Raw genomic sequence first — 20,977 nt, 5'->3', positions numbered from 1 at the left:
AAAAGTTTTAAGTGTCATTCCCCTTGCATATAGGGAAAAACTGTATTCTCTAATTATGTCATCTAAGGCCCTTCAGGTCTGACTCCTGCCTCATAGGTTGTCATCTTATCTACCAACATAGTAATTCATAGTGAATTACTGAGTCTTCATTAAATTTACTGTAGTCTTTTTAACTCCATATTGTTGTGCTGTTTTGTACATGGTATTTTTTTGTTCAGACATTCTCTTCTTTCTTCCTGGCCAGTTCATACTCACTATTCTTGAAAAGCCCAGCTCAAGTGTCATACCCTTGGTGAAGTCTTTTCCAACTGATGGGGTTAAAGGATAGTGACTTCTTTGCTTTACATTCCCACAGTACTATATATTCATACTTATTACAGCTGTTATCACATATTGTATTATAATACTTGTATCTTCCCTTAATTGTTGGCACCTCAAGGTGCCTGCACTGTCATTGTCTTAATATATTACCAGAACGTAGGACAGTGCCCAGTTCCCTTGGCAAAGAACTAGGGATACAAACACGAATAAGGCATAGACCCTTCCTTTTCAAAGGGTTCTTGCTGTTCACTTTTTAAAAAAAAGATTTATTTAATTTTTTTAGAGAAGGGAAGGGAAGGAGAAAGGGAGAAAAACATCAACGTCCAGTTGCCTCATGCATCTCCCCACTGGGGACCTGGCCCACAACCCAGGCATACACCATGACTAGGAATCAAACCGGCGACCCTTTGATTTCCAGACTGGCTCTCAATCCACTGAGCCACACTAACCAGCATTTGCTGTTCACTTTTTAGGTACTTGATGTTATGAGAACTGTGGTGGGGACGGGGAGGATGGTTGGGTGTTGGGTGGAGGAAAAGGGAAAAATCTAGGCATGTGTTTCATCAGTAGGGTAAAAAAGCCAAATGGTATATGTGGTTCTTCAAATGTTTGGTCAGTTGTATGTCAAGCAGGTATTTGAGTGTTGGTAGAAGAGATCATTTTATCTGAAGTTTTTGTTGTGTATTAGGTTATATATATATTTATACAAAAAGTGAAAGTTATTCTTTTATGTTTTTTCTAGGTGGTAATAAACTTCAATCAACAGGAAATAAAACAGAAGACTTAAAAGGACCTGAATGTGTTAAAAGCACTCCTGTCACTTCCGTACAGATTCCAGAAGTAAAGCCAGACACAGTGTCAGAACCAGTCACATCTGCATCTCTTGCTGCTTTGCAGAGTGATGTGCAGCCAGTGGGCCATGATTATGTGGAGGAGGTATTGATTTGAGAATACCATTGGTGTGAGATTAGATAAAGGGGGAAAAGTGTGTCACTTTGTTGCAGGCATGCTTTAAATGTAAAATTAAATTATATTTATTTATTTATCATTAGAGGGGAAGGGAAGGAGCGAAGGAGAGAATATGTGTGGTTGCCTCTCATGAGTCCTCTGCTGGGAACTGGCCTGCAACCCAGGCATGTGCCCTGACTGGGAATCGAACCGCGATCATGTGGTTCGCAGGCCCGTGCTCAATCCACTGAGCTACACCAGCCAGGGCTCTTTTTAAGGGTTTTTAAAAAGCGTGCTCTTGACCTGGTTGGGTAGGTCAGTTGGTTGGAGCAAGGTCCCATGGACCAAAAGGTTGAGGGTTTAATTCCCAGTCAGAGCAGATACCTATCTAAGTGGTGAGTCTAATCCCTGGTTGGGGCATTGGACCCACCACTAAAATTTGATCTAAAATCAATAAATACATCCTAGGGCAAGTATTTAAAAAAAAGTGTACTCTCTAAGCTTGCCTAAGCGATATCACAGTGGTGTTTCCCTGCTAACACGATTCTTGTATCCTTCAGCTGTCCTGGACATGAAAATTTAAAAAATTGTGAGCAACAAAAATTTTGACAGAGTCAGTATTTTTTTTCTGAACAATCACTTAGTTTCATGTGTAAAATTAGGGTTGTTAATTAAAAAGGTCCTGTTTATTTGGTTTTTCAAGCTGATTAGAAAACTTCCTGTTTTATTGGAAAATAAACTTAGTAAATGGAGGAGTGAAGGAATATCAGTCTTGATATAAGTATTTGCTGTTGGTAGAAAGATTAACATAGAATGATGTAGCGTTATGTATCCGTTACTGTAGAATATGTTTTCTGAACTTCAGTGTCCACATTTATAAAACTTGGCTATTCCCCAATTAAGCTGTGAAGATTAAATGAAATAAAGTACCTAGCATATAGTAGATTCCCTGTCAAGTTGTGTTGGGTTCTTTGTTTACAAGATGGAAAAATGGGTTATGTAATTTATAAGTAGTACACTTACAGTTTTTTTTAAATATATTTATTCAGATTTCTTTTTTAAGGGTTTATTTATTTATTTATCTTTAGAGGGGAAGGAGAGGGAGAGAAACATCAATGTATGGTTGCCTTTCGTGCGTCCCCTGCTGGGAGTTGGCCTGCAGGGAACTATCCTGCAACCCAGGCATGTGCCCTGACTGGGAATCGAACCGCGATCCTCTGGTTCGCAGGCCCTCGCTCAATCCACTGAGCTACACCAGCCAGGGCTACAGTTTTAACTTAAAAGAGTAAGCTTTGGTTATCAAAAAAAAATGTATACTGCCAGAACACTGTAATTTCCAGTGATTATAGTTAATTATGTGGTTCTAAACTTCAGATAATTTCATTCAAAGCCAGTCTCTTTAAAGCTTGTACTAACAATTTGAATGTAGCATCCATCATAAACTTGATAACAGTCTAGACTACTTGTCTTCTTAACTAGTTCTGCAATTAGGAAAAAATTGACACTGATTTTTTTCATGAAGTTACATGTATAAAATATTGAGCTTTGTAGACATTTGTATACCAAAACAATGTCTTTAATCATGTTTATCTTCATCTCCAACAATAGTACCTGATATTCAGTAACTGTTAGAGAATTTAAGGTATTTCATTGCATTACATGTAGAAAAAAGTATTAAAGTTAATTATAAAAGCTGACACATCTTCTATGCTAGTGCTTCACTCAAAAGATTCTAACATTTAGTTTGTTTTTATAGATTATCCTTCAAAAATTATAGATATTACCTGTTTTCCCCCCCTCACTTTAAACTAATTTTTCACAACATTTTTTTATCAGATAATCTGGGAGGCCATATAAATGAAATCCTCAGCTGTAGCATTCTTGTTATGATTCTTGGTTTTTTATTCCCCACATCAAGGTACGAAATGATGAAGGAAAAGTAATTCGATTCCATTGTAAATTATGCGAGTGCAGCTTTAATGATCCCAATGCTAAGGAAATGCACTTAAAAGGGCGAAGACACAGACTTCAGTATAAAGTGAGTAAAAATTTCAACATTTTTCCTCTTTTTTTTTTTCAATGTCTTGGATTATTCTGGATGTAAAACAAAACATCTAAGTACATAACTCTCTGAGTCAGTGAACTCCCACTCTAAGATTAGCATATTATGTCTCAGATTCAGATGTTTGGCCGTTACTGATAAGTTTGTTATACCTAGGTACGATTATAACCATATTCCATCATTTTCCGTGACTGGCTAAATTGTAACATTGGTTGGATCAAGTGATCATGTAAGGGTACTTCCACATAGTAAAGTGTTTTGAAAGAAGGGTCAGGTCTCCGTTCACCTACTTTATTTTGGTAGAATTCCCACTAAAATGAATTTTGAGATGAGGAATTCTTCATTGAAAATACTTCAAGTGATAATTAAATTTAAATATTGTATGTAAAATTTTTACTTAGGCTAGACTAACCTAATGCATTAGATCCATGTTTTTTCATGAATACAGAGGTGGTGAAAATTAAAAGTCTGTTAAAGGGCAACACTTTTCTGTGTAAAGAAACTTTTTAACCCCACACTCTGATATTAAGAATCATCTATTTACAAAAAAATAAAGGAAAATTAAATGACTGTTAGTTCTCTAAGGATCTCTTCTATTGATCACCACTTTTATGGGCAGTTACAAAGTTTGTGGGTGAGAATTTTATTAATGTATTCTAAATCTTCTGATTCAAATTATATACTGATTTTACTCTTATATAATAGGAAATTTGTGACTAAAAGCCTCTGTGATAAAGAATACGTGGGATTGTATGAATTTAGAAATGTGTTGATTGTTGGGGGAGGTGTGCTAGTTTTTGAAATGTCTTGTCTATATTAACAGAAAAAAGTCAATCCAGATTTGCAAGTAGAAGTAAAACCCAGTATTCGAGCAAGAAAAATTCAAGAAGAGAAAATGAGGAAGCAAATGCAGAAAGAGGAGTATTGGCGAAGACGAGAAGAAGAAGAACGCTGGAGAATGGAAATGAGGTAATATCTTTAATAACTAATAACTTTTTGAAGCATGATAAGTAGTTCAGCCTTTCTTTAAAAAAAAAAAAAAACTTGGCTATTCTAAGTATGTGACTTGCATTCAAAGCAATCCAGATTTATTTATTGTACATTTGAATTTCGCTTTTCAGGAAGATCCTAAGTCTAGAAAAGAAATGTATTAAATTAAGTTAATGGCTATTCTAATATTTAACCAAGGCCTTGGTATTAGGAATTATGTGGTTGAGTGGTATTTTATATGTATTAAATATATGAAGAAATACTTTAATATTATAAATAAATGCCTGAGTTTAAAACAAGTAAAATAGAGCGCTTGGTTACATGCTAAAAATACTACATTTAAGATTTGGTGGGGTCTAGACATCTTAGTGTGTTTTTTGAAAAGAAAGCTTATTGAAAAGCTTTAGAGGATGTATGTGTATGTATGTATTTTTTTTTTGTGTGTGTGTGTATGTATATACATACATACATACATACTGGCACACAAATACTCATAGGAGCAGTACTCATGATAGCCTATATATATATATATATATATATAAAACAATGAGAAATGTCTAGTTTTATTTAACGGCCATATCTTTAATGGTATAATTCACATATATTCCCAGTTCTACAGCCATCACCACAATCAATTTTATTTTATTTTTTGTTAAGATTTAGTCATTTATATTTAGAGAGAGGAAGGGATGCAGTAAGAGGAGAAACATCAGTGTGTGGCTGCCTCTCAAGTGCCCCCTACTGGGAACCTGGCCAGAACTCAGGCATGTGTCCTGACTGGGAATCAAACCGGCAACCCTTTGGTCCTGAGGCCCGTGCTCAATCCACTGGAGCCACACCAGCCAGGGCCATAATCAGTTTTAGAACATCTTCATCACCTCCCCAAAACACCAGTTTGCACCCCATTTGCAACCACTGCCAATTTTTCCCCCAACCCCTCCCTGTACCCCCAGGCAACTGCTAATATACTACTTTCTCTGTACATTTGCCTGTTCTGGAGATTTCACATAGATGGAATCATACAGTATGTGGTCTTTTTTTGTTTAGCTGTTTTCACTTAGCATTAATGTTTTCAAGGTTCATACATGTTATTGTTTATGTCAGTGCTTCATTCCTTTTTATGGCTCTACCACATTTTGTTCTTCAATTAGTGGACATTTGTGTTGTTTTCACTTTTGGGCTATCATGAGTGCTGCTCCTATGAGTATTTGTGTGCCAGTTTTGAACTATAGTCTCAAAAATATGAACAGAAGCGTAATGTATGCATATTCTGTAACCCTTCCTTCATGGCAGCATAGTATTTTCTTATATAGAGGTAAAATGTTCTTTATAACCAGTTCCATATTATTAGATATTTAGATTGTTTCTGTATTTCCCTATTATAATTACATTGATCGTCCTTAAGGCTATATTATTGCATAAATCATGATTAATTTCTAATAATAAGTCTCAGAAATGGAAATGTTTGATTCAAAGATACCCATACTTCAGCCTGTACTAGATAGTATAACTTAGCAGTCTTTAAACCTTTTCATCTCAGGACCTTTTATACTTACGTGGATTATAGCCATCAAGATTTACTATATGAGAAATTAAATCTGAGAAGTTTAAATATTATGAATTTAATTTTAAAATGAAATTTTAACTATATTTGTTCCTGTTAAATATAACATTCAACAATTATATTGTAATATTAGATTAAATGCATTTAATAAATGTAATATAGTGAAGATTAACTATGAAATAACTATTTCTTCCCCAGAATCATATAAATGACATTGTTTTACAGTTTTGCAAGTCTCTTTAATGTCTTGCTTAAAAGAAAACAACATAATTCTTCTATGTGCTTCTATGTTCAATATGTCATACTTCCACATTTTGCCTCTGGATAACTCCATTGTGTACTCATAAGAGAATGAGAATGGAAAAGGCAAATAGTGTATGAACGTTATTATGAAAGTAATTTTGATGTCATTGATCCCCTGTGAGTGTCTCAGGGACCATCAGGGGTTTCTGGATCACACTTCGAGAACTGCTGCTATCATTTATTAAAATCGCTGCCAATGAGAGAGTGCAATGTGGAAGCCATATATCTCTCAGTTTCAATTGTTTATATTTGGGAAGTTGAATTTTTATTTCATGCTTGACCACTTATCTTTCTTCTGTGGTAAATTGCCTGTTTATTTTTTTACTTACCTGTTGTTGATTCATATAGACACTTACTATGCTCTAGATATTAAGCCATTATTAACATGTTATTTTAAATAGTTTTTGCTTTTTATATATTGATTTTTAAAATGTATATAAATCCACTGTTTACATTCTATATGAAGTTTCTGCCTTTGTAATTCATTAAAAAAATTTATATACCTAGATTATACAGTTCTTTTTCTCTTCACTAGTATATATTTATTAAGCACTTACCATGTGCCAGAAGCATGTGCCCTGACTAGGTATTGATATACAATACCAATGTGAATTGGTAAACATTGAATAACCCTGACTGGTATAGCTCAGTTGGTTGGGTGTTGTTCTACAAAGCATTTGATTCCCAGTTGGGGCAAGTGCCTGGGTTGTGGTCCAGGTCCCCAGTAGGGGGCATGTAAGAGGTAACCACATGGATGTTTCTCTTCTCTCTCTTTCTCCCTCCCTTCTCCTCTCTCTAAGAATAAAATAAATAAAATCTTTTAAGTCTTGGCTTGGTATAGCTCAGTGGATTGGGTGCAGACCTGCGAAGTCAAAGGTTGCTGGTTCGATTTCCAGCCAGGCCACATGCCTGAGTTATAGGCCAGGTTCCCAGTAGAGGGCATGTGAGAGGCACCACACATTGATGTTTTTTTACCCTCCTTCTCTCCCCCTTTCTCTAAAAATAAATAAATAAACTCTTTTTAAAAAAACCTTTAAAAAATCTTTTAAAAAACATAGTTAAAATTTTTTTTTCTCTGAAAAGAAAACAATGGATAATGGTCCTTGCCCTTATTTAATTTAAACATCTTCAGTAATAATAGTAAACTATTTTAAAGTTGAATGAACATGGTTTACCAGAGCCTTGAAGCTGTTTTCATTCATTTCCTCCCAAGGCCTAAATAATATGAATGTCTGATCCTAAGTCAGATGGCCTAAAATAGCACCACTCATCCCCAATTTGACAGAATTGGTCGTTTCTACAGTGCTACTTGAGAAGCATATGTCTTAGGTTTTGTATTAAACAAATTTGTGTAGTAAAAGCTTACAGTTACAAAAATTTGCTTTAGTGACATGATTTCCTTTAGGAGTTATTGGTGTCCTAGTTTGAAGCTGAAAGTGAGGATAGAAATGAGAGTGAAATGATGAAAAGAAATTAGATTCTGGAAATGTTGACCCTTAGCAGAGGCTAAGCGAAAATTTTGTTTCGCTTTTTCTCTTTGTGTTCTTACCTTCTCTTTTCACCTGCCTTTACTTCCATTTACTTCTAAATGAAAGCGAATAAGGGAAATCAGGTACAGTAGGGAAAAAAGGAAGGTGTTGGCAAGGCAGAGTTGGAGTTTTTCATTGTTTTATGCCATTATTGATGTATGTTCTTGGGTTGTATTTTTAAAAAAATTTTTTTAAAGATTTTATTTATTTATCATTAGAGGGGAAGGGAAGGAGAGAGGGAGAGAATATCAGTGTATGGCTGCCTCTCGTGGGTCCCCTGCTGGGAACTGGCCTGCGACCTAGGCATGTACCCTTCCTGGGAATCGAACCACAATCCTCTGGTTCACAGGCCCGCACTCAATCCACTGAGCTACACCAGCTAGGGCGGGTTTTAGTTTTTATAGGCTTGTAATGTCACTCTCTGTTTCAGACGTTATGAAGAGGATATGTACTGGAGAAGAATGGAGGAAGAACAACATCATTGGGATGATCGACGCCGAATGCCTGACGGTGGCTATCCTCATGGTCCTCCAGGTCCATTAGGCCTTCTGGGAGTCCGACCGGGCATGCCTCCTCAGCCGCAGGGGCCTGCAGTGAGTGTCCACTTCGTTTATGTGGGGGTGAAAGTGTAGAACTTGTTCAGCATTAGAAGGTAACAGTTTGGGGGCCTAATTCTTTGACTTAATAGTATTGTAATCTTGATGTAAGTTTTTCATCTGGCTTGGAATTTTTCCTTCTTTTATTATAGGTTCTCACTGGCTCTCTTTGTGTATAAGACTTCATAGAATTTCCATGAGTCTTTTCTTTCATTATAAGATAAATGGAAGGAGAGCTCCTTTTGCCACGTAAAAGAATTTCTTGCCTTTGTTGTTGTTTAGATTATGTCAGTGGGAACTGATTTATTTTTCTATTACCAGTGGTTTAGAATCTTTTTTCTTTCTTTAAATCCTGATCATTTAAAACTTACTACCACTTATGACTGAGTGCAGGATAAGTGGTAGTATGTAAACAGTTCAAGGTTAACCCCAGAGTTGATGTATTAGGAAAACTGTAGGAAAGATCAGTATTTTAGAGTTTATGTTCTCTGGGATGTAGGTAAAAGGAGACCCCTTGAGTGTGAGGAACATTTCATTAAAGTTTAGGCTACAGAAAAGAAGAGGATCTTTTGTTTGTGATGTTTCCTAGATAACACGTAGAAGAAAACAGCAAATTCCTCCATTATAACCTATTCTCTTTCTCATTTGTCTTTACACAGAATAAGCATCTGAAAAACTATTAAAAGCAGAAAATAGTTTCAGAATCATTTGGTTTTTGAAGTTGTGTGAAAAGTGTTGTCATGACTTTAGATGGTGTATATTTTAATTTTACTTGTTTCAAAGCAAAGTAGGTACATAGGTACATACTTTAGATAAACTTTCCATAGTTTCCATTTTTGCCTTTACTGAAATGGAAGAAAGGAAAAGGTTGTTTTAAAATGAACATTTTGCATAATCGACTTTGTTGTTGAGAAGGTAAGAAAACAATATGTATATTTTAAAAGTAATAGTGTGCTTTTTCTCAGGAAACATTTTTTTAAGTGAAATAACTTTTCTTTCTGTAGCCTTTACGTCGTCCTGACTCATCTGATGACCGTTACGTAATGACAAAACATGCAACCATTTACCCAACTGAAGAAGAATTACAGGCAGTTCAGAAAATTGTTTCTATTACTGAACGTGCTTTAAAACTTGTTTCAGACAGTTTGTCTGAACATGAGAAGAGCAAGAGCAAGGAGGGAGATGATAAGAAGGAGGGAGGTAAAGACAGGTGTGTTTTCAGAGTTACCTACTTTGTATATTTTTGTTTTTCCTTACATGGACTTACTTGAAATAAAAGTAACAAAGACTGAAAACTCTGGTTTGAGTCTACGTGTCTTACCATACTTGGGTTAGATATTTGCTTTTGCTAAAATGTGAAACACAATTCAATACAATCTTCAACCTTGTAAATTTATGCAGTTTATTTAAGTTTATATAAAACTATTTTGAGCCTGTTTTTAAAGCTACCTTTTTAGTTTTCTAATTGCATTCACCTCCTGTTCAGTTTTTATTTATTTGGTCTATCTGTCCTATATTCAGTCTTTGTCTTAGCACCTTTTTCTTTTACACATTGAACATAAAGTGTGAATAAGCCCAAGCTTTAGCAACATCTTTCATATTCAGTTTTGTATTGTGGTCTATAACTTTTCATGCTCCCTTTATTTGGAAATATTTTAGACATGCCTCTGATTCTAATTTGTAAATGCAGCACAAAATATATTAGAAATGACTGGTTCTAATTTGTAAATGTGACAAAGAAGCGTTAATGTTCCTTGCTTTTCAGTTATCCCTATGAGAACCTAACTATGTATTTATCTGTCTTCTAAAAATTCTAAATCTTTTTTACTATAGTTGAGAATTTTGTAGGAGTTATTAATTTACTATTGTGTGTTAGAGACTATCATGTTTCTGGTTGAGAAGACAAATATCATAATTTGATTTTACTGCAGAGCTTTAAAAGGAGTTTTGCGAGTGGGAGTATTGGCAAAAGGACTACTTCTCCGAGGAGATAGAAATGTCAACCTTGTTTTGCTGTGCTCAGAGAAACCTTCAAAGACATTATTAAGTCGTATTGCAGAAAAGCTACCCAAACAGCTTGCTGTAAGTGTAATGGAAATGTTCATTTTTACCCCTTGTCTAGTTCTGAAGTTTTTGGCAGGACTACCTGTGCTTCAGCTTAAAGTTGAAACAGCCTTTAAAATTTTGGCTTGACTTTCCATATTGAGTTTTATTTTTATTCTTGGTTGTGCAAATTGGTATGGCCATTTTCCACTTTGTCTTTTTAGGTTTTATAGTGCTGCTATTTGGTACAAAATCATCTTACAAATTTATTTTAAAATGTAAAATTACATGTTTTCGTCCTGTTCTTTTTTCGAGATTTGAATCATCAGAGAGAAGGCAGTTGTTCAGAACAGAAAATGATTTTTTTGAAACAAAGCCCCTGTCTAGCAAGCTTAAATTTTTTTAAAATCATGAACTTCTTGCCAGTTTAATCGAAAAATGCCTTTAATAAAATGTAGTCTTTCTGAGTCAGATTTCCCCAATTTTCTGTGTTATCACGGTAGGACTCACTTCTTCTGTGTCCATTTGGCAAATTGTGGCCATGCACAATTAATACAATGTCTCCTTTTGGTTGTGCAAAAGCAATTTTTTAAAGTATTGCTATATATTAGCCTGGCAGAATGTCAGACTGAGATTTAAGTAAAGATTCTTTCAGTAATTTAATGTATGGGACTTATTTTCAACCTTGCAATTAATGAGGCATTTTAAAAAAGATTTTATTTATTTTTCGAGGGAGCAGAAGGGAGAGAGAAAGAGAGGGAAAGAAGCATCAGTGTGTGGTTGCCTCCGGCATTTCCCCTACTGGGGACCTGGCCTGCAACCCAGATGTATGCCCTGACTGGGAATCGAACCACCAATCCTTGGTTCACAGAAGGATGCTCAATTCCCTGAGCCATACCAGTGAGGGCTTACTAGACAATTTTAAATGTGGTGGTGATTGACATTTTTATGGAAATAGGTATTGTATAGTAATGAGTCAGAATAAATAGTACCTGACCACAGCAGAGCAACTAGTAACAAAGGAATAATGAAGCACCTTATCGAGCTTAAGTTCTGACAACTAGGGCACTTATTGTTGTTTGCTTGGTATTACCATTGTTCAAACTGTGAAGTTTCTGATTGTGGGTAAATCTTACTAAGTATTAAGAGCCAGCAGAATGGGGATTATCTACTTTTACCCCTCTGTTGAGGCTGCAGGGGCAGTGAGGAGAGAAAAGCAGAAGTTCGAGGACCTTGAAAGAATTATGTAAATTTGCAAAAAGCATCTTGATCCTAATTGTGGTGCTTAAGTACAACCACAAAACAAGAAATGTTATATCCTAACTAAATAATTAACAGTTAAACAATTAAGGGAAAAGCACAGTATTCTTTCCAAATCAGTCTGTACTTATTGTACAAGTGAATAAGCAAGAGAAATAGAATTCATCATTATCATCATAATTAACATTTATATAGCACTTATACATCAGGCAGGCACTGTTTTAAGTGCTTTGTATAGTTGATTTACTTAATCCTCCGAAAGTTCTATAGGGTAGAATTACTGTCCCTGTTTTACAGAAACAGATATTAGAGAGTTTAATGATATTCACAGTTATTGCAAGGCCTCTTAAAGGGAGTAGTATTATGATCTAGTCCTTATAAAATGGTTATGGTAGTGAAAAAATGAAAGAGTAACAATGAAACTGCTTTGTCTGATAATGTAAAAGGTCCAACTAATTTCTTGTACTCTTCGTTATGTAGGTTATAAGTCCTGAGAAGTATGACATAAAATGCGCTGTGTCTGAAGCGGCGATAATTTTGAATTCATGTGTGGAACCCAAAATGCAAGTCACTATCACGCTAACGTCTCCAATTATTCGAGAAGAGAACATGAGGGAAGGAGGTTGGGAAGCTATTAAACATTCTACTTTTCCTCTTAACTTTTTTCATTTGCCTACTCTTTAAGATGGCATTGAGCCCTAGAAGGCAACATGCTGGCATTACATCTGAATTGGATGGATTTAACTTACATAGCAACCAGTTTTACTTAAGATAATTTCTCAGAAAGTAAATGTTCTTTTTAGTTATGTATCTTTATGTAAACCACTCATGGCATTATTGATTTTCTTGATTTTTTTTCTTTTCTCACTAACCTCAGATTTCTGGAAAAAAAAAGTTCAAAATCATTTTTACCAGCATAGTCGTGGCACATAAAAAAATTAAGTGTTGCTAGTAAGGGGCCACAAAATTGAACTTCTTTTTCTTGCCTTGTCTTACACAAAGACGAGAGTTTCAGAAATAAAATTGGTTAAATACTCCTAAGGTATGTTTTAGAGGCATTGTTACATATGTAATCATGAATTTGGCTTGTCCTATGGTAAAAGTATTTCTAGTTCTCTGAGGTTGTTCTTTGGTTTGGAGCACTTTCATAAATGCAGAATATTCTAATGCACATAGATTTGGGCATTTGATCCCACTATTGTACTAGAGATACAGAAAAATAAATAGCATAGGTGTAGTTAGTGAGTTAGTACAATTCAGGATTTACTTTACAATTGTAGAATATGAAATCCTGCTGGTGCCAGCAATGTTGCTTTAAGGACTGTTCTGTAACATTTTCAAAGCTTCAAAAGCTTAAGCCGAAAAGCATGGTCAGTGTCTGCCATATGTCGGTTCTGTTGTCATGGGTCAGATAAAATTTACTTTGTTTCCTTTCATGTTGTTTTGTACATCTTAATTTGATAATTATGGAGTTACAGACTACTCTAATATTTGTGGTATACAGGAGAAAAGAGTAACATATATTGAATATTAAAATTTTTCTGAAATAGCATCAATAGGTTCTCAATTACTGTCACTTTAAACTTGTTTTCTTACAGCAAAGCAATTTTTTTTTATGGCACTGGGCTTTCTAGAACCCAGGAAAAGAACATTTCGTTAAAAACGTCATTGGGAGACTTGTCTAATTTTGCGTACTTTGTATATACACCATACAGGACTTGTATGTTCCATGAGCTTTACGTCTTATAGATAAATGGGTTTTGTGTAAAGGATCTTTTATATGAACATGAATTTTCATTCAAGGTTTGGCTGTGGATATTGCTGGAAAAAACAGTTCCTGAGTCAATTCATAATCAGCATGTGACTCTTAGGATTTGGAAAAAAAATCTTCAAATGTGATATACTCTAAATAAAAGTTGCTATATTATGATGAAATTATACTTGTATAACTAATTAACTTTATTTTAGAGCATATTTTGCCCAATTATATTTAGGCTGTTTAATCTGTGCAGTATCAAGTCATTTTATGTTGCAAAAGTCTAAAGTCAATGGTATCATATTTGTAGTAGTTTTAATAACCCATCCCTTCTAAAGGAAACAAAATTATATTTTTGTCTGACCCAACTTGATATAGAATTATTGTTCTGAATTTCATAAATATTATGTTGAGAGAAATTATCAGTCCAAATTTTGAAAGATTTTACTTGAAGACACTGAGCTGAAAAGTTGGATGTGCAAAAAGTGTAGAAACATTTGATAGAATACTCCTTGCTGCAGATAACTGCAGTAAACCATGTCTTTAGCTTCGTTATGAAGATTGCTTCTTTCTTGCTGCAGAATAACGGTATGTATTCTCTCTCACTGCAGCTCACAGTGCTCTGTGTCTTAAAATCATTTAAAGCCTCTAGCTTGCTTTGGGGTGTTAGTTCAGAGGGTAAGGAAGGCTTTGCCGGAGGAGTGATTGTCAATCACTAGACTTGAGACTTGCGCATAGTGTGGTAGCCTCTTTAATGCGTAACAGTCCTATTTAATACCAAAAATTATTTACAGGAAATGATTAAATTGTCCAAATAACTGTTAAACGCATGACAGATCTTATTTTATGGCACTGTGTTTGACAGTTAAGTATTACGTAAACGTTTAATTGACTTGAAGCTTGAAATGTTCAAAATGCTCTAACCCTTGCTCCAGAGTGTTTTCTGCAGCAAGTCAAGTATTGTATGTGTTTTTTTCCACCTGTAGCTTATCAGGCCCGGTCCAAAGCCTTCTAGCAGAGGGGATTGATTCCTGTCAGGGGTTGCTGCCAAGACATCGGAAGGATTTTTGACCAAGGTTTTCAAAAGCTCAGTGTCACACCTGCCATTTGACTAAGAAGGGATTTTGGATGCAGAGCCTGGCATTTATTTGTCCTTTGTGTGGCTGTTCTGTTTTGTCATTGTCTCTTCTAGAATTGAGCAGTGTTCACACTAGTTTTTAAATGGTTGGGTGGATAATATATTTTACATAACCATGTTAATTTAAATTAATATATTCCCATTAACTTTTAATCATAAAATAGTGTGGACACAGCATGTTTTCTAACTGGTGATTAACCCCTTAAAGTTTACGAAATACATTTATGTAGTGTAAGAATTTGCTTTTTTTATTTTTTAAGATAAATTAACTGATTTTTGTTTTGTTTTAACTGGGTATTAGGAAACAATAATTTTAGTACAGTTTATCTAAGGGGTTAATCCACTTGAAATATAAAATGGGTGCAAAAATCCACACTCTAAATTTAACAGAAATTTTCTAGCTCTTAATTTGTATATAAATTGCAATAGGTGTCTTGACATTTTAAAATTGTGTTAATAATTAAAATTTTCAAAGTTATGGATATTTGTAAAATAAAATTCTTTACATATTGGAGGAAATTATAACATTCTGAATTAACATTAGAAATTGAGAAACATTTTTAGAAAGAAATTGCACATTGTCACCTATTTGCATTCTGGCTGAAGCAAATATAAGTAAATAAGTAGGGGCATGGAAAGAGCATCTTTTAGCATGTTCTGTAACCCTGCTTTGGAAAGTGGGGTTTTTTGGTGTTGTTTCTTTTCCTTTCTTTTTTTACTTCCTTAGTTGGCTGTGTTTTCCTGTGTTCCTTTTTCTTATTTCAGAGTACTTAATTTCTCATGTTCAATATATTCTAGATTTAGTAGTTGGTCTTGTAGGTTTTAAGATTATTTATTTGTTGCTTTTTTAAAACAACTAATATTTTTATCTTGATAGCTTCTTTTGAGTACCCCGATTCCTCTGAGTGTGTATTCTCAGAATACTGCATTCTTTGATTATCTGTAAATCTCCCTTCAGAGATGTCTTCTGAAAAATTGGTACCATCTGATTATTTAGGGAGTAAGGACTTACAGTAAAATGTCCAGCCAGGGCCTAGAATTCTTCATCACTTTAAAATACACGTTTTTATATGTTATCTACTCAAAATAGGGACAAGTGTCTCTTAAAAGTTCTGTATGGTCATGTAACATATACAGTTGCTCTGGCCAGGTGGCTGTTGATTGGAGTGTCATTCTATAAATCGCAAAGTTGCTCGTTTGATTTCCAGTGATAGCGGATGCCTGGGTTGCAGGTTTGGTCCCAGTATTGGTGTGTATGAGAGAGAGAGGGAACCAATCAATACTTCTCTCTCACGTTGATGATTCTCTCCCTCTCTCTTTTCCTCCCTCTCTTCCCCTCTCTCTAAAAGACAGTAAACATGTCCCCAGGTGAGGATTAAAAAAATAATAATCAGGTAACTTTCCCATAATTACAATAGAACTCTTAAAATAAAATCATCTTTAACTTTTTATCATACATCTCTTCTTTTTCCCTTATCCATTTGGTACCCTCAATAATTCATTAACGTATAATCCTAACTGCCCCATAATTTTCCTTCTCTTTAGCCAGAAAACTGTTAAATTCAATAGATTACTTGCCTGGCATATAATTTCCCTATATTTAGAGAGTATTTATACTCTAAAAATCACAGAGTTGTGAATTTGATGGACTTACTTGCTATTTATTTGTGAATAGTTCCATTAGCAACTTTGCCATTACATTTAAACACATTTTACAGATACGTTTAGGAGAATATGTTAACTTTTTGCCCAGGTTTAGGTTCAGATTTTCTTCTCAAGTTTTGTTTATGTTTTAATATAATAATATGTTTAAAATCAGTTATAATAACCTTGGACCCTACATATGATCAAAGCATTCGTTTACTTCATCTTTTCTATTTCTATACTTGCTCTGTCTAACCATGCTAGTTCCTTTTGCCCTTTTCTGTGTTACCCATTGTTTCTCTTCACTTATTCTTTAAAACAGTTTATGGGAACTTTGGATTTTAAAGGGCATTTCATATTCCCTTTCAACTAAAAAGCTCCTTGTGGAAGAGAAAGTGTTGATTGAACTCATAGCAATGCCAGTTTTCGCTGCTTTATTTTTTCTATGGTTATTACTGTTGTCATTCCATATTTATCATTAATTCTTTGCTATATTAGCCCCAGAATAACCTATGACCATTTACAATACTGAACAAACTCAGTAGTTTATTGTACATTCTCATTTATTAAGGTGGATTTTTGTGTTCCCTCTTGTCTTGTCATCTTTGTGCTGGCGCACTGTGTCCAGTAATCCTTCCTTTTGGATTTATTTTGGTGGGTAGGGCTTATATTTGCAGAAATTATTATATTTTTAAAATAAGAGTTTAGTTCTCCTTTTGATGGTCCTGTTGGATTATGTAAATTTGTTAAAATAGTCTCCTGGGTACATTAAAGTACTGATAAACTCTCAAATGGCTTGTGTGACACTGATGCTACTTTAAGGAAGTGTCTTGCTCACCTGGTCAAACACCCATTCCTCACTGCATTTTGCCAATTCAATCCATTTTAGATGTAACCTCGGGTATGGTGAAAGACCCACCGGACGTCTTGGACAGGCAAAAATGCCTTGACGCTCTGGCTGCTCTACGCCACGCTAAGTGGTTCCAGGTTCGGAACATCATTTTACTTTTTTATTGTAGCCTTATGAGAGAGTAGTTCAGTACCACATGTTTAACTGTGTTTAAACATTGCAAAAGATTACCCAAGCAACGCTATTTTAAATTAAATTTCAGGAAATATGTTAACATAGAAAGCTGGGTTTGAAGATCTGCATATTGCAGTTACTATTAATTTGACAATGAATTTAGGAGTTTTGAGGGTGTTTTGTAGTTTGGGTTTTTTTATTTTTATTTTTAGTAGCTATATTTAAAGTTGACTTGTTTAGGAACATCACATGTTTGTGTATATATATTATATTCCATAAGGCTGCAGATTAACTTTGCTTTAAATAATGGAATATGTGTTTAAAGCTTTGTGTATAGTTTTAAGATTTTTCCCCCTCTTTCTCTAAGTTAATAAGTGTAGGGAGTGAAAGGTGAGGAAGCAGCTGTTTGGTTTAGTGACTTTGCAGTCATGCAAAGGCACAGAAGGGAAACCAGACAGATTTCCTTAACCTTTCAGTCCCTAGACAAACTTTTTAGCTCTTTACTTTTTCTTTTATTTCTACTGTAGGCAGATTTTTTTTAAGTTTACTGATTTAAATGATTACAGGTCAAGGTTCACAGGGTATCAAGAAATATTATTCTTGTATAATCTGTTTACTTTGACCTAAAATACCAGCTTTTAAATACTAACCCTGGCATAAAATATTGCTGTAAATGGCAGCTCATTGAATCCAATTCCAAGTGTGATTATTTTTGTTTTATTTTTATCTGAGCTTCCATTGAACAGTGGTATTTTAACTTTTTTTCATCAAGGGATATTTTTAATATTTCTAAGATTAATTCAATTGGTTTTTGTGTTGCTCTCAAGGCTAGAGCTAATGGTCTGCAGTCCTGTGTGATTATCATACGTATTCTCCGGGACCTTTGTCAGCGAGTTCCAACTTGGTCTGATTTTCCAAGCTGGGTAAGTAGTATGTAACTATATGGTGTTAAAAATGAATATTTAGGAAATATTTCTACAGTTTTTAATAGTCCAATCTTGTACTTAACTTTATTTTCATTTCCTAGAGATAGTTTCTTTCCTCTTCTAGTGAGAAATCTGAGAATTTAGTATTTAAAGAACTGTACTTGGTGTTTCATTTTGTATTTTCCTTTTTTTTTCCTGGTCTCACAGTATTAATCATTTAAATTAACAGCATTTATAAATTGGCTTTTACATACATAATGGGTCCAAAGACTAGAAGTGAGAACTATTAACCTTCCTTGCAGGGTTCTGTTGACATTTTTTTTAAGATGGTGGATAAGGTTAAAAATTTAGAAATATACATTATTCAGAAATAATGTATAGTGGTGGGACATTCAAATAATGCAGAAAAGTACAAAATAGGAAGCAAAAACCTTATCAATTAAAGCAAATTATATCTTAACAGTTTGTGATTCTTTCATGGAAAAGAGGTATGCATATACATCATATATATTCTTTTTTTAAAAAATAAAAGATACACTTTATTATTTTTTAAATATATTTTATTGATCATGCTATTACAGTTGTCCCATTTTCGCCCCTTCACTCCCCTCCACCCTGCACAGCCCCTTCCACCCACATTCCCCCTTTAGTTCATGTCCATGTGTCATATATGTTCTATTTTTATACATGTACAAGTATCCATTTGATATTTTAACCTTTTTGGTTCCTGAATAGAACAAATTCAGATAAAAAGGAATTCATTCAGAAATATACTTGAACCCTTTGATTCCAGAGTTGGGTTGGATTCTTGAGAATTGTATAACCAGGATTACCTTAAGTCTTCCTTTTTCCCTCTCTCCCCTCCCCCCATCTTCCTCCTCTTCTTTCCTTTCCTTCTCTCTATCTCTAGCTCTGTCTCTAGCTCTATATCGCTCTCTCTCCAGGAGTGATCATGCTATTTGTTTTATTTGCATTATTCTTATCAAAATGTGTCTTGGACCTCTTTGAGAAGGGTAGAGTCAGGTCTGCCTTATTCTTTGCATTTTCTACATGGTATTCCCTTTGTATGGATATGCCGTATTTTATTTAACTCGTATTTATTTGATGTACATTCGGGTTGTATGTAGTGTTTTGCTATTAAATCTTCATATAGTTGTCAAACTCTTTTGAGTATTATACATGTGATAAATTACTAGGACTGTGATTCGAAGGTCAAATAACATGTAATTGTTCACCAGAAAGTTGGATCATTTAAAACTTCCAAAAACTATGCTGGGTGGAGGAGGGCTAAGGGGGGGAAATTGGGACAACTCTAATAGCATAAACAATAAAATATAATAAAAATCATTTCCAAAAAATTGTTGGAGTAATCCTTCATACCCATACTAAACTAACTGTGTGATATTATCACACTTCTTAACAATGTAATAAGTAAAAAATAGTGTCTCATTTTTGTTTGGGGTCTTTTTAAATGAATTAATTACTGATTTGCGAGGGAGATTTATTGCTCCACTTATTTATGTATTTATTGGTTGCTTCTTGTGTGTGCCCTGACCAAGGAGGTGCCTTGGAACAATGCTCCAACCAACAAAGCTACCCAGCCAGGGCTCATTTTATAATTTATATTTCTTTGAGTGAGTGATGACATTTGTGATTTTTCTCTTTAACTTCCATTTCCTTTGTTAATCATCATTTTCTTTATAATTTATATTCTTTCTTATAAGAAGTTGCCTCTTCCCTATATTGAGAATTAATTTTTTTATTTTTTATTTGCTTTTCAACTTTATGTGATTTTTGCTATATAAAAGTTTTTAAATTTTTACAAATTCTAATTCATTAACCTTTATGGCTTCTATCTAGGTTTTGTATTCTACTTAAAAAATCTTTGTGTATTTTAGGTTGTAAATCAGTTCACATATGCTTTCTTCTAGAGTTTTTTCCCTCATCAAATTATATTTTCTACAAGTGCATATACTTATTTTAATGCCTTGCTAAAGCTCCTAGAAGGATATATTTCAACTCACTTGTGGTTGTTTCTGAGTAGTGGGAGGAATGGATATTTGATTTTTACTAGGATAAAATATACATCTGTTGCTTGTAAAATAAAGATTATTTTTTGTTAGTAATTTTTGTTAGTAATTGTGAGTTTGCTGTCATTTTAGTGTACATGTTTTTTATCTTCTATTTCTTAGATAAGTCCCTTTAACATTTGATACAATAAGGGCTTGATGATGATGAACTCCTTGAATTTGCCCTCATCTGAGAAGCACTTTATCTGCCCTTCCATTCTAAAGGAAAGCTTTGCTGGATAGAGCAGTCTTGGATGTTGGTCTTGGGATTTCATGACTTGGAATACTTCTTTCCAGCCCCTTCTTGCCTGTAAGGTCTCTTTTGAGAAATCAGCTGACAGCCTAATGGGAACTCCTTTGTAGGTGACTGTCGTCTTATCTCTCGCTGCTTCTAGAATTCTCTCCTTCATTTTAATCTTGGCTAATGTAATTATGATGTGCCTTGGTGTGTTCCTTCTTGGGTCCAACTTCTTTGCGACTCTTTGAGCTTCCTGGATTTCCTGGAAGTCTATTTCCTTTGCCAGATTGGGGAAGTTCTCCTTTGTTATTTGTTCAAATAAGTTTTCCACTTGTTGCTCTTCCTCTTCCCCTTCTAGTACTCCTATAATTCAGATGTTAGAGCATTTAAAGATGTCCTGGAGGTTCCTAAGCCTCTCCTCATTTTTCTTGAATTCTTGTTTCTTCATTCTTTTCTGTTTGGTTGTTTCTATCTTCCCTCTGGTCCACTCCATTGATTTGAGTCCCAGTTTTCTTTCCATCACTGTTGGTTCCCTGTGCATTTTCCTTCATTTATTTCACTTAGTG

General features: G+C 34.5%; 1 protein-coding gene across 2 annotated transcripts in view; it reads left to right on the top strand.

Moving 5' to 3' along the window:
- Positions 1-20,977, top strand: part of ZFR (zinc finger RNA binding protein) — a 78,718-nt gene that overhangs the window by 40,673 nt on the left and 17,068 nt on the right. Inside the window, exons 9-17 of one of the 2 annotated variants that reach the window (XM_037063130.1) lie at positions 1,064-1,257; positions 3,188-3,307; positions 4,155-4,300; positions 8,148-8,310; positions 9,318-9,523; positions 10,245-10,395; positions 12,097-12,238; positions 17,044-17,141; positions 18,006-18,101. In XM_037063130.1, the coding sequence (XP_036919025.1) occupies positions 1,064-1,257; positions 3,188-3,307; positions 4,155-4,300; positions 8,148-8,310; positions 9,318-9,523; positions 10,245-10,395; positions 12,097-12,238; positions 17,044-17,141; positions 18,006-18,101 (1,316 nt within the window). Of the gene's footprint in view, positions 1-1,063; positions 1,258-3,187; positions 3,308-4,154; positions 4,301-8,147; positions 8,311-9,317; positions 9,524-10,244; positions 10,396-12,096; positions 12,239-17,043; positions 17,142-18,005; positions 18,102-20,977 lie in introns of those variants that run through there. The other variant, XM_037063132.1, reaches the window with a different exon arrangement.

This window comes from Sturnira hondurensis, unplaced genomic scaffold (genome assembly GCF_014824575.4).
Source record: "Sturnira hondurensis isolate 20B ecotype Veracruz unplaced genomic scaffold, ASM1482457v3 Scaffold0014384, whole genome shotgun sequence".
NCBI classification, from domain to species: domain Eukaryota; kingdom Metazoa; phylum Chordata; class Mammalia; order Chiroptera; family Phyllostomidae; genus Sturnira; species Sturnira hondurensis.
This window is presented reverse-complemented; position numbering and strand designations above follow the sequence as displayed.